Source organism: Centropristis striata, chromosome 21, assembly GCF_030273125.1.
Source record: "Centropristis striata isolate RG_2023a ecotype Rhode Island chromosome 21, C.striata_1.0, whole genome shotgun sequence".
Classification (NCBI taxonomy): Eukaryota; Metazoa; Chordata; class Actinopteri; order Perciformes; family Serranidae; genus Centropristis; species Centropristis striata.
In genome coordinates, this window is record NC_081537.1 from 33,582,603 (window position 1) to 33,595,786 (window position 13,184).

The 13,184-nt window shown below is 38.5% G+C and overlaps 1 protein-coding gene across 1 annotated transcript in view; it reads left to right on the forward strand.

The window, feature by feature from the left end:
* Window positions 1-6,577, forward strand: part of LOC131959110 (RNA binding protein fox-1 homolog 3-like) — an 846,381-nt gene extending 839,804 nt beyond the window's left edge. The window contains exon 16 of the mRNA XM_059324220.1: window positions 1,162-6,577. Within this exon, the coding sequence (XP_059180203.1) occupies window positions 1,162-1,164 (3 nt within the window). The 3' untranslated portion in view covers window positions 1,165-6,577. The remainder of the gene's footprint in view (window positions 1-1,161) is intronic.
* Window positions 6,578-13,184: the final 6,607 nt, after the last annotated feature.

Sequence of the window (13,184 nt, forward strand, 5' to 3'; positions counted from 1 at the left end):
AAATGTCTCATTAAAGAAAATGCAAATTTTGAATGGGACATTTCCATCAAATGGTTTAGAGCAAATAAACAAAGCTGCATTTACATACTTTGGTCAGAAGATGACAGTGTAATGTGTTGATGTAGGCTGATCCGTCAGTAAACAGTAGAAGAAGAAGAGATTATGCGAAAAAGATAACAGTAGAAGTGATTGAGCAACAGAGGAAAACAATAGGTTGCTAATTGGACAATTTTGGCCACCTATGAGAGAAATGATGTCTTCTGGAATTGGATTAAATTGGACGACTTATTATTGTTCTCTCATGTCAGAGTGGAAACAGCTGATCAGTCATGAATTAAATGTTCACTACGTCAGAATTTTTTTTTGCAAAAAGCGTTTCCATCTCCTGTTTAACGCATTAACTATTTTCCGAAAAAGACAAAAAACACCTCAAGCAAACGTAAAAACTTTTATGTGCATTATCTAAAGTTGTTTCTAATTTTGGAGTTTCCATCAAACTTTTCTCATCAAAATGCTAAATTGGTTGATGGAAACATGGCGACTGTCACTGTGAAGGTGCAGTCAATCAATCAATCAATCAATCAATCAATCAAACTGTTTTTGCTGTTATTGCACCTTTGATACAGGTTATTGCAGTGCAATGAAAGAAGTACCAATGTTTTCTTGATTTAAACACACACAATTTGTGAGTTGTGCATAAATGTAACAGGGTTTACTGGGGAGACAAAGACAATAAAGTGAACTATATCCTTTTATAGGTGTGGAATTTTGTTTAAATCCTCCTACATGTTGATCTGTTTTCAAAAAAGTACATAATTATCACAGAAGAGACAAACCAGCCTGCAGCCTGCTGCAGAAGGTTCAAGGTGATAAAACACAACGTTGTGCTAATGGAAGCTGCTGTTATTGACATTGTTTTTGTGTGTTTGTACAGTGTAATCTCATGATATTGTATCTTTATTGTGACTGAACACTACTGTATTAGTTCTGACTGATAATGCTGTTGGTGTCATTATGTTAGATATTGTACTAAATAATAACCCTTTCAATGCTTTTTAGTTGTCTTTATGAAAGTATTTCTTATATTTCTATTATAATTCACCTTGAACAATGTAGATACATGTTTTGCTTACACTGACTTGCTTGTTCTCTCTTTTTTAGTAAATAAAAGAAAGACTAGAGGGATGAGTACAGAAGGACATCAACTAAAAAAAGAGAAGAACAAGAAGGACACAGGACACTAAAAAAAGATCAACTAAAACAAAAAGACCCGATTTGTAAAGGAGCCCTTCTATCAAGAGAGAAAGGGATCTGAGAGGATGGACGGGGATGTTTGTGGGCCTGCTGAGGCCAGAACCATGGAGTCTGTGGTCCTGGGGGGGCGGAGCCTCCTGAGAAACAAGCCTTGCCGAGTGGAAGAGACCAATTAGAGAAGTTACCATAAAACATTTTATTTTTGTAAACTTTTTTAAGTTTATGATTTCCAAAAAGAGCAAACTCTAATGTAGGTATATACATATTATATATTATATGTGTGTAATATAGTAAGTATGTTTTTAAAAGAAAAAAAGAAGAAGAAGAAGAAGAAGAAGAAGAGGAACTCGGGGGGGTTTGTGATGTGTCTATAACTTTAGAAGAGGAAGGTGAGGTGAGGAGATGCTAGCTTCCCACCACACCTCCACCCTCTGCTTGATGGTGTGTGTGTGTGTATGTGTGTGTGTGTGTGTGTGTGTGTGTGTTGAAGGGTGGGGGCAGCTGATCCAGCACACGTGACTGTTTGATTGTTCTGGTAATATGGAGTAGACTTGAGAAAATAAAAGGTGTTTGGAGCTGTCTTCCACTGATGGACTGCAGTAGAGCAGTAAATAGATTTGTCAAGCATTTGTCTACATTTTATTTATACACAGAAAAAACTGGAGTGTTGACATTTCAGGGTTAAACACGTCAGAGTTGAAGTGTCATTTTAACACAGCGTTGGAGTTATTTAACCCATTGAAGCCTGGAAAGCGGATCCGTCGTTTTGTAGTATTTGTATAAGCTCTCAAATACTTTTTGAATTTCGTTTCTATCTGCTACAGAGGCTGAAAAATCTATTATTTAGTAGAAGCGTTGACACTTCTGTTGAATTTCCAGAAAAACTTCAGGTTTTAGGGGCTGATTTTAAAATCGCCCAGAGGTTTTACAGGAAGTTTTAGGCGTCAATGGGTTAACAGTGTTAGTCAAGCCCAAACCAATAAACTTTGTAGAGATGTAAAGAGCATAGATTCTTAAAAATAAATGTTTTTGAAAATGTATTTTTCTTAGAATTAATTATTATGTCATTTTAATTATTGTTGTATTATAGAGTTATTATTTTTCAAACCATGTATTGTTAATTTAACCCAGTTTAGTGAGTTAAAAAGGAACTCTTGACGCAGTTTCAAACCCTGAAAAAGTGTTAAAATCAACTCCGTGGGAGTTAATTCAACCCTCCAGTTTTTGCTGTGTATAGATTTTTAAAAAAAGAAGAGTGATGAATCCGTATATTGGTGAGAGAGGAAGGATTATTCCAGCGGGTGGAGTCTGCTGGAGGCCTGCTGCCCCTCACATCACTACCAAATATGTCATTGTGGTGTTGTGGTTTGAGGTGGCTGTGCTGTGTAGTAAACTGTTTTTTTTACATCGCGTCGAGTCGGGGGAAGGGGGAAGGGTTGGGGTGGGGGAGCCAGCCGGTCTGAGGGAGGGTATAAATTATGATTCTACGTTGAAGTGTGGTAGGGAAGTCTCCCATCCGTCCTTGAACACACCTCGACTTCCACCGCCGAGGAGGGATGGCGAGCTGAGAGCGGGAGGGGGAACAGCCCTATATGAAGTCAAAAAAATGTCACAAGCAAGTTTTACTAAGAGTCTCTTTAAACCTTTCTATTTATATGGATCTCTACTTTAGTGACATCCTTCTATATTTAAACATTGTACTAATAACATGCTGTCAGGCATGGTCGGAGAGTCAGTTGTAGCCATTTACTAATGTTGTATTTATTGTATTACCAGTAAGGAGAAGAAAACATTTATATATGAATATAGATATATCTATTTGTGATCTGCAACTCTTGGACATAAGTTTGCCTTTGATTTTCAACTTTCATGCAGGATTCAATGCACTGTCGATGTATGATGAGGTTTCTACTTGTGTGATGTTTTATTCAGTTGACATTCATTTCTTTTCCTTCAGTTCAGCTACTGAATGTATCTTAAAAAACTCAAACTTTTTAGGTAGATGTTGTTGTTTTATATATACTTAAAAAAAAAACATACAGTACTATGTAAATTATATACACGTGTAAATGATATAGCAAAATGTTTCTGATAATATGCTGGACTTCTTCTTCTTCTGCTGACCCAGATAGACTGTAATGCCATGGCAAAAAAAAAAAAAAGAGTGAGAAAAAAAAGACGAGGGAAGCATTTAAAAGGAACACCAGTACCTTGCACCAGTGGGAAGCCAGTGGGAGAGACAGAAATGTGTAATCATTACAGGATCAGTCAGAATTTTTCTCAGCCAGGCTTTTCAAATTTGATAAGAACAAGGAGACGGGGAGCAGAGAGAGGAAGACAGAGGGAGGAGGGAAAGATAAAAAGACTTTTTTTGAAGTATAGATTTTTCTGCGTGTCTGTTCTCGCTCCCTTTGTCTTTCTCCCTTGAATCTGAGTGCATCACGGTGCTGGGGGCTAATGCTACGTGGGGGGTACGGAGGGGGGGGCGGGGCTAAGTCTTCTCTGAGGAACATGGGGTGGACCAAATAAGAGAAACGTCCAGTCATATGATATTGACATCATATCCTGAAGAAAACTGGTTCAAATGTTCATCTGTCAGTTTGTTGCTGCACACAACTTGCAAGTCACTGCAGCTGACAAGTTTAATGTCATATTAACACATGACAAGAGTCTTTATTTATGTTGATTCACTAATATTATTAAGAGGAAAACGAGAAAACATAACTTGTGTTTTATTTTTATTCATCACTTCAATAAGAACAGATTAAATAACCCCGTAGTAATTAGTGGAAGTAAGTTTAGCACCCTGGGGTCTCTCCTCTCTAACTCAATGAGGATTGTGTGTGGGTTGGTGGTTAGATATCTGAAATAAGTTCTGTGGTTAACACAAGCTGAAGAAATGTTCGTGTTTGTTGTATGATATAAAATATGTTAGAAAATACTAGAGCTGCAACAGTTATTTGATTAATCGAATAATAATCCATTATTAAATTAATCGCCAACTATTTTGATAATCGAAAAATTGGTTTGAGTTGGTTTGACAAGACAATACGTCCAAATTCTCTGATTTCAGCTTCTTCAATGTGAATATTTCTGGTTTCTTTGTTCCTTTATGACAATAAACTGAATATCTCTTTGGTTTGTGGACAAAACAAGAGATTTGAGGACGTCATCTGGTGGTTTGGGAAACACCGATTGGTATTTTTCAACATTTTATTGACCAAACAACTAATCGATTAATCGTTTAAACAATCGACAGATTAATCGATAATGAAAATAATCGTTAGTTGCCTAGTAGCCCTAGAAAATACCCCCACTCGAGAAAGTTTTTACTTGTCCTTAAAACGGCGGTTGCTAACAAGATGCTAACTGAGACTACAGAGGTTGTCTCTCACTAGTCGGCCTCACAGCCTCTAGTCCTGTTTCTCAGTGCTCTCTTGCTAACTCTTGTGGATTGTAAATTATGTTAATAAACAATTTATTCGGCCACGGAATTGCTAGCTTGTTAAAACTAGCGGTTAGCTTGTCGGAGAGCGTCTGAAGTAATGCGACCGTGGTGTGTAGTTAGCTATAGCATAACGTTAGCTGTTGCCAGTTGCATTAACGCTTCAAACATCATAAAAGAGATTTTAATTTGTGCTTTGTATTTGATTAACCTGCTGAACAACACGCGTTAGCATCAGAAACGTGTGTTTGCCACAGAACTTATTTTCTGCAATGATCAAAATCCAAAGCAAAAATCCCATAGACGAATTCTCAACAGACCCAGGGGTGATGCTACTTCTGCTTTATACGGCATTAAGTTTGCTCTCCATACGACCAATAATTACGTTTTAGACTGGCCTACACCATCTTGTGGCATGATTGGAGGGGTCAAATAAACGTCAGACTTTCACCCCGGAGAATACGGTTCGTGTCCCATGTTTAAAAAAAAGTAAATGATGTGATTGAAACATCGCGCCTCAAGCTTTGTGCATCACGTAATTTTATCGTTTCCGGTAGGCACGTCATTCTCGTAACTATATCACTTCCAGCATTTAAGTCCATTTATTGACTGTTTGAACTGTCTTTTATAACGCCTTACCAGGACGTTGTTTGCCCTAAACCTAGGTCAGTGGTTTTGTATCCGAAATTCAACGAAACTGCAGCCTTTTTTACAACCGCAAACCGTACGTGTATGTATGATGACGTGTGCACTATTTTTAGAACGTTGCGTTCTGTAACGCGAGCCGCTCTTATGTGTCGTTATGGGTGGTATTATGGGAGAAACGACCTGTTCTGTGGTTTAGGTTGGAGATGTTGTTGTTTCTCTCAGCCCTACGTGATGAACTTGACAGGGACCATTATGTCACATTTCCAGTTATTCTGACCCCAATCAGCATCGTGATTGGTTCAATTATTGATTTGTCACATGTCCAGAACAACAGAATAAATATACTCATCTCAGGGTTTGTTTGGTCAGGAAAAGAATGGATCCAGCCAAAAAGAAACAATGAATGTAGCTGAATGAAAGCAACACAAGCCGGTGCTGAACATGGCTGTGAAAATGGCGGCCTTCATGAAAGCTCATATTTTAATTCTTGGCTGTCATAGGTGTTATTTTAAACATATCAGTACATATTGTAATGTTTCTTTATTTCCTTGGTTGTCTTTTTACTTACCTGCTGCCTTTACAGTTGTGATTAATTTGTTCTGATGTTAAAGAATCTTCTTTATTCCATGTTTCCATTATTTTGTCCACCTCGTGTCCAGCACGGCGCATAATGATGAAAGTGGGGCGACCTCCTTGGTTGGTGACCGACATTTTGGAGAACTTGAAGTTAGAAAGTGACAGGGAGGATGTTTTATTCTCCTCTGTCTCTAGCTCCTCCTCCTCATTTTTGTTCTCTTCCAGTTTAGCTTCCCAAAGGTGCAATGACTCAGATTATGGATCCAGTGATACCTCCCATGTTGCTGCATTTAACTCTTTCTCAGTCATCAAGGTGCATGTGGCACAGTGGACAGGACGATGGGCTCAGACAGAACACGACCGCTCTCTGAATGGACGTCTCAAAGCTACTTCAAAGACTGAGGCTAAGTGAATGTGTGTGGGTCTGCTTTTTAATACGAGTCCACTCCTATCCCTCAGCAATCCACTGCTGAACTCTGTAACTGGGATAACACACCCACAGTGGGACTGAGAAGGACCGCGAAGGACGCAAGGACAAGAAAAATAGACTGGGACTTTTACGCAAAACAAACAAAAAAAAACCTAATGAAAAACAACTAACGATGTCAATCTCAGCAGAGACCCAGATATCCTCTGATCTCTGCCATGTTCTTCTGATTCTCAACTTTTCTGTTCTTTCCATTGTTGGTTAAAGACTTTTGTCCTGTTTACATGTACTGTAAATGCTGTCCATCCATAACGGGTTGGAGAGATTAAAAAAAGGTGTGAAGCAGCTTTCATTCTAGCTCTGTATTCTCTGATTGGCTGATTACTGTAATCCTGAGAAAAACCCTTTGTTCAAGCTACCATGTCCTCCTGTACCTGGTCCATCCGTCCCCAAACCGCCTTTAGGTGTCCATAGCAACGCCCATAGCAACGCCTGAACCCGATCCACCGTCTCCACAGTACACATCCCAAATGAAAAATCCTTGAGCTTCCTACCAAAATCTATTTGCTTCTTCTGCAAAACGTTCCCTCCTCCTTTATATTGTGTATACCTCTGATGCAAGCCCTACAGCAGCTATTATTCTCCCAAACCTCCTGGCAACCACAACCACCCCGCCCCCCTTAGACTACAGTCCTTAAGCAAAAACCACACCTACCTCCCCTCGTAACCCGCTGACCTCCACTATAAAGGCCACAGTATACTTTCTGCAGTGAAACATTGAGGCAGGTTTGCTCAGACTAAAGGGCAGGTACAAATTATTTCCGCTAACAAATTCTGCATTTATCTAAAACGCCATAGCAGCTCTGCTAATAAGTTGTTTTAACGAGCCAACATTATCTTACAACATGTAAATCTGTTTCAAAAAGTGTTTGTTTAAAATATATAATGTGATCCTGCTTTGTGTAACAGCACAACACATTTCTGTTTTTTCTTCTTGTAATGAAAATATGTATTTTATTTATTTTATGTGCGATCAGGCTCGATGAGCATCGACAAATATTTGACCCTATATACATGTATATAACTCAAGCTGTGCAATCCACTACTGAGGAAAGTAGAAACAAGTGACACCATTTAATCTACAGTCATGGAAAAAATTATCAGACCACCCTTGTTTTCCATGGTTTTCTTGATAATTATTTTGGTTATTAACAAGAAAACCATGTTAAATGTCTGGATATCAGCTCTTACATTAAACTCTTATCAGCTATTTTTGTTGTTATCTTTATATTTGTGCAAACAAATGAACCTTTAGTTGTACCAGGCATTAAAATGAACAAGAAATTGAAGAAAAACAATGGTCTAATAATTTTTTACATGACTGCATGTTGGACAGATTGCAACAATATATTTGTCACAGAGTCAATATGACAACAGTCCTCCATATCTGCCTTTATTCAACTTTATTTCCAATGTTTGAACCAACCCTATGTATGTGCTTTACCATGTGGTACTTGGTTTCTTATTGTTTTGCAAACAGTTCTTTCTAATCTGCAATCTTATTTGTTCTGCTACATTTAAAGCGACTAAAACTAAGTTATGGTTAGGGAATTATCACCATCATGATTAAAACAACAACAACAACAGCGGCTGTCGATAGGAAATGAGACTTTCACCCCCAGCTCCCTATGACTGTTATCCCTAAAGTAGGATAACAACAATACACCACTTCTGCCTTACTGCTATCTACTGAGAGCAAGAACAGTCAACATCCACACACCGCAGGAGATAACTTGTAAGGAAAACATGAAAAAAGTTAGTTTTTTCTGCTTTGTTTCTTTGTTTTGTTATTGCAGACATATTTCCAGTGAGGACAGTGTCCCAGTCTCTCAGTCACAGTCCACTCTTAAATCTCTTAAATGTGCCCACATTGGTGAGGAGTGTAAATAACTGTATAGCACCGACCTGTCGTGATGACATCACCACAATTTGTACGTGGCATTGTGTTCTGTTGTGTTTCTATTTTGACATTTGCTATAAGTATACTGTTGCCTTTACACATCCACGTGAATCCCCGAGCCCCCACAGCCTCCCTGTCCTATGCAGACCCCCAAAGCACAAAGGTTTGAATGGGAACCAGTGAGTCAAATAGAAAGAAAACAATGAATTTCCATCCCTTCTGTTTATACCTGTCTGTCTGTTTTTTAGTCTGTTTGATCTGTTCTTCTGACTTCAATGTGCTTTTGTATTCCTCAACGTATGTATATCTTCCCTTTTTCTCTGTCAATAGCAGAATACCTTGTATTACTGTATGTAAGACCAACAGAGACTCTTCATGTGTGGCTGTGGCTTCACTTTACCTGTGCAAACAAAGCATTATTTTTCTCTTTTTCTCTACAAACAGTCCCAAGATTTTTTTACACACACACACAAACCCACAAATCTACACACACACACATACACACACACACATATATATAAATATATATTGGTTTTGTTGGTTTTGTACTTGTTTTACCTGGTTTTATTTCTGTATGCTTCCAATGTGCTTCAAAAAAACCCAATACTATTTATTACATTAACGGTACATTATTATCACAGATATTATTACAGTTATTACTTCCATGATTACTATTAATAAACATTTCTTTCCTCAGTAACTCCCCTGTCAATGCAATTAATGCAGTTTTCACGCATGATCTGCAGAAACAAGTGTATTTATTTATGCATACATGATATAGAGCGATGGATTATGAAAATGGTCTTTTAAAGTTTCCAAAAGAAAGTAAAAGTTAAAGACAATCTTTTTGGATTAGTAATAAATCTTTTGCAAAACACTTTACAATTTCTGCTGTGAGATTAAAACATAATTGATATACAATTATGATTAGCCACAGCATCACTTCAAATTAATTTTACTACATATTTTAGATTTTCATGTGTGGAGAGTAGAACAACAATATGTGACAGAGCAGAATATTTATATACAGATAAATAGCTCCTTCTAGTGGTATGTGCACTGTTTCCTTCATAAACTTGTGGACTTCACTCTGAATGCTTGTTCACATTAACTTCAACTGCAACTACTACAACTACAGCTAAAATAGAGCATTATTTACATGATACCAATGCTTTAATTGGGCACTTTTTATACATATATGTGTACTTATTCCTCCATAAATATATATAGAGCTCAAAGTCTTGTTTACATAATGACAGCTGATTGAAATCATGATAAAAACTGATTTAATGTTATTATCAGATCAAAGGTGCATTACAGCTTGTCCCAGTTTTAGTCAGAGTCTGCTTAGTTTTGGCTTCATATATCTACACACACACACACACACACACACACACACACACAAGCTGCGTTTCCATTGAAGTCGAAGTAAATTTTGAAGCCAAAATTTAAAATGTTGCATTAAAAAAAAAAAACTGAATTAGGGACGATTCCATGAACTGGTTAAGAGCAAATAAACAAAGCTGCAGTAATGTACTTTGGTCAGAAGATGGCAGTGTAATGTGTTGTTGTAGGGTAATCTGTTAGTAAACAGGAGAAGAAGAAGAGATTGCATAAGAGAGGATAAACGACAACAAAGAAGAGGTTGTTAATTTGACAACTTTGGCCACCCACGAGAGAAAATGAGGAGAAGTCTTCAAGAATCGGATTCAATTGGACAACTTGTAATTGTTCTTTCATGTCAGAGCAGAAAAACCTGATCGGTCATGTGGGTTAAATGTTCGCTACTTCAGAACTTATTTGGAAAAAGCGCATTAATTACTTTGCGGAAAAGACGAAAAACTCCTCTTTTTAAGCGCATTTTCGAAAGGTTTTATCAAAAAAACATTCTAATGCAAATCAATAAAATGTGCATAGAAATTTGTTGATGGTTACACGACGGCTGTCTACCTATCAGACCTTCAGCCTGACCACGCTCACCACCGATGCCAGTCCAAGAGACAGAGATAGAGATAGAGAAAGGCATGATGGGACATTGATAGCCATTTGTCTTCCATCTCCTTAGGGACACAAGACGGAGTGCTGTTGTTCTTTTCCACCACTATCATTTACTTAAAACAAATGCCTCATCGATCCCCCGTCCCACCTCACATCCCCTGGTCCTTTTCCACCACAGTAACCAGGGAACATGCTGAAATGACAGAGAAAAAACCGTCTTGTACACCTCACAGCATTGATCCTCTTCTGCAGCACTTTGTCATCAATGTCCACTGTGTACTAAACAATCCCCACTGTCACCGACGTCCAACACAATAGATTCTGCTTCTTTAGCAGCCGTTTCTGTTCTGGAGTTTAAGTGGCCTAACTGTACAGAAAATGGTGCCAAGGACCAGTCAGGCCTTCAAAGGGTTACTGATTGGACTTGTCTGTTCAGTAAATGGAGGTCTCCTGAAGGGGCAGATATTAGAAACTGGCAATCACCTGATAGCACTAGTTTCCATTTTCTCCTGAAAACGTTACAGGACTATTTTCAAAAGTTCAGCTGCAGTGTGCAAGCACAAATGCACAGGCACACACACACATACACACACTTCAACTGATGCATTACCCACAATACATTAGAACAATCTAGCATTCCCAACTTTCTACCATTCTCCTCGCTAGGCTGATCTGCTCATCATAACAGCACATACAGCAGTCCCACGATTTCCACTAATGAAGCAGTTTAGCTACCTGCACTATATTAGCTGTCCCAAGAGTTACTACAGCTGGCTCGCCCAATCCTCTCCACTCATAATTTATAGCATTTAGCAATGGCTGCACACCATAGACTGCATATAAATAAAGGACGTGGTCACTGTGACATCATCCATTGGTCTGTGGACCGCCAGTTTCGAGTTCAGCGGTACGTTTGCTGCTATCTTTGCTTATACGTCCATCGCCATCATTGTTTTTTTAAACCAGGAAAGACCATATTTGGACTGTGGAGTTGCGAGGGGTGGATTTATGGGTTTCAATTTACAATTGAAATAAATGGTAAATGGGGTGCACTTATATAGTGCTTTTATCCAAAGCGCTTTACACTACACACTACGCTCATTCACCCATTCACACACACATTCATACTGGTGGCCGAGGCTACCAGGGCACACTGGTACCACCTGCCACCATTAGGAGTTCATTCACACACTGATGAACACAGCATCGTTGGTCGTCAGAGCCACAGCCGCCCCCAAATAAATGGTCAAAAAGTTCAAATAAACTTTGATGAAATGAAAACACACTGTGAAAGGGTCAAAGTTCTGAGGAGAACACACAACAAACAAGTTCAAGGCTATTTAGATGTACACAGTGACCTGTCAATCAAAGGTAGCCATGGCCCAAATCATACCCTGCTTCATCATCTAAATTGGACCATTATTTACACAATTAACATCATATTGTATTGAAGAAGACTTGAAACGAGCGATTGACACCATAATTTTGCCACAAGAGGTTTTTTTGAGGTAATAAATCAAGTAAAGTTGTCTCATTTTGTATTGTGATCGATAGGACCGGAGTTCTTTTGCAACTATTGTTGGCGACCCCTGTTGGATGTTTGAAAGAATGCAGGCTTAAGACACTTCTGGGTTTGCTTAACTGCTCAAACCAGGAGGTTGTCGCCTGGTGTACACTGGAAAACACACACGATCATTCCTGTTTGACTAATTCTGTACCAAACTGATTCTTTGAACTTTGTTTAATCTTGTAAAAAATTGTAAAATTCCTATTCCCAATGTAAAAAAATGTACATCTTGGATTTGTGCTTTTTTAAATCAGTGTAGGAAGAAAAAAAAGGGGAAAAAATGCACAAAGTATGAGCTAACACATTTAATTATCATCTATTGCATATGGACCTTTATGTCCATACTGCAATATTTTTGGATGTGTTGGCAAGCACAAGAGTAAAGCAGCATAACATGTCTTTTTTATGGTCCGTAATGATTTGGCTCATATGAGCAAGCCCTACCACAAAAACGTGAAGCTCAACAAACACAGAAAACATACGGGGGAAACTGTCAGACAGTGGCTGTCTCCCTCCAGGACAGTCTATCAGCACTAATACGAGCCGTCTTCTGTGTATTGTTCTGCGGCTCATGATTATTCGGTGAACATCCCGTGTTACAACACACAACCTATCGTCTCATATCACATAACCCATGTAAGAGATGGGGATGTGGATGGGTGGCTGGCAAAGCATTAATACTACTCAATGGTGCGGTAAATTAATTGTGGATTGCTTCTCTGGGTTTGAACAAAATTATTTTGTTGAGGGGAAAAAGAGATTAAGGTTTTTAATTATACTGGGTAATTCATTCCACAAAATAAATCTCCGCTAAAATTGTCTCTTAAGAGGCAGAGATGTGTTAGCCGTCACATGGTGTCGTTATTAAGACGTGCCCACAGACACACAAAGAGTCCGCCATCAGCCATGTTCACCACACCGCTGCCACTTCCTCAATACTGCAGTCCACCGCCCAGTTACACCTCCTGTTGGTGAAGAAAGCACATTTTTTGGAAAGTGCAAGTTGAGGATATAATGAATTTAAATGACTGCTGAATCCTTGTTTTCTCTTTGATCCACTTTGACCACTTTATACTCTGAGGGCAACACATTTTCATTTGTCTTCAAACTGCTGTAGTTCCATCCAAAACCCACTTTGTCCATTTTCTAATTTGTCAGTCCAACACAAAGAGGAGGGAGAAAAAAAGTCTCCTGCAAATGATATTAGCTCTGTTTGCCCCATAATTTATTCATAATCAGATATAATTGAATGGGGATAACTGCTGAATGTGTTCTTTAGTGAGCTTCAGGCAATTAGTAGGGGGAATTA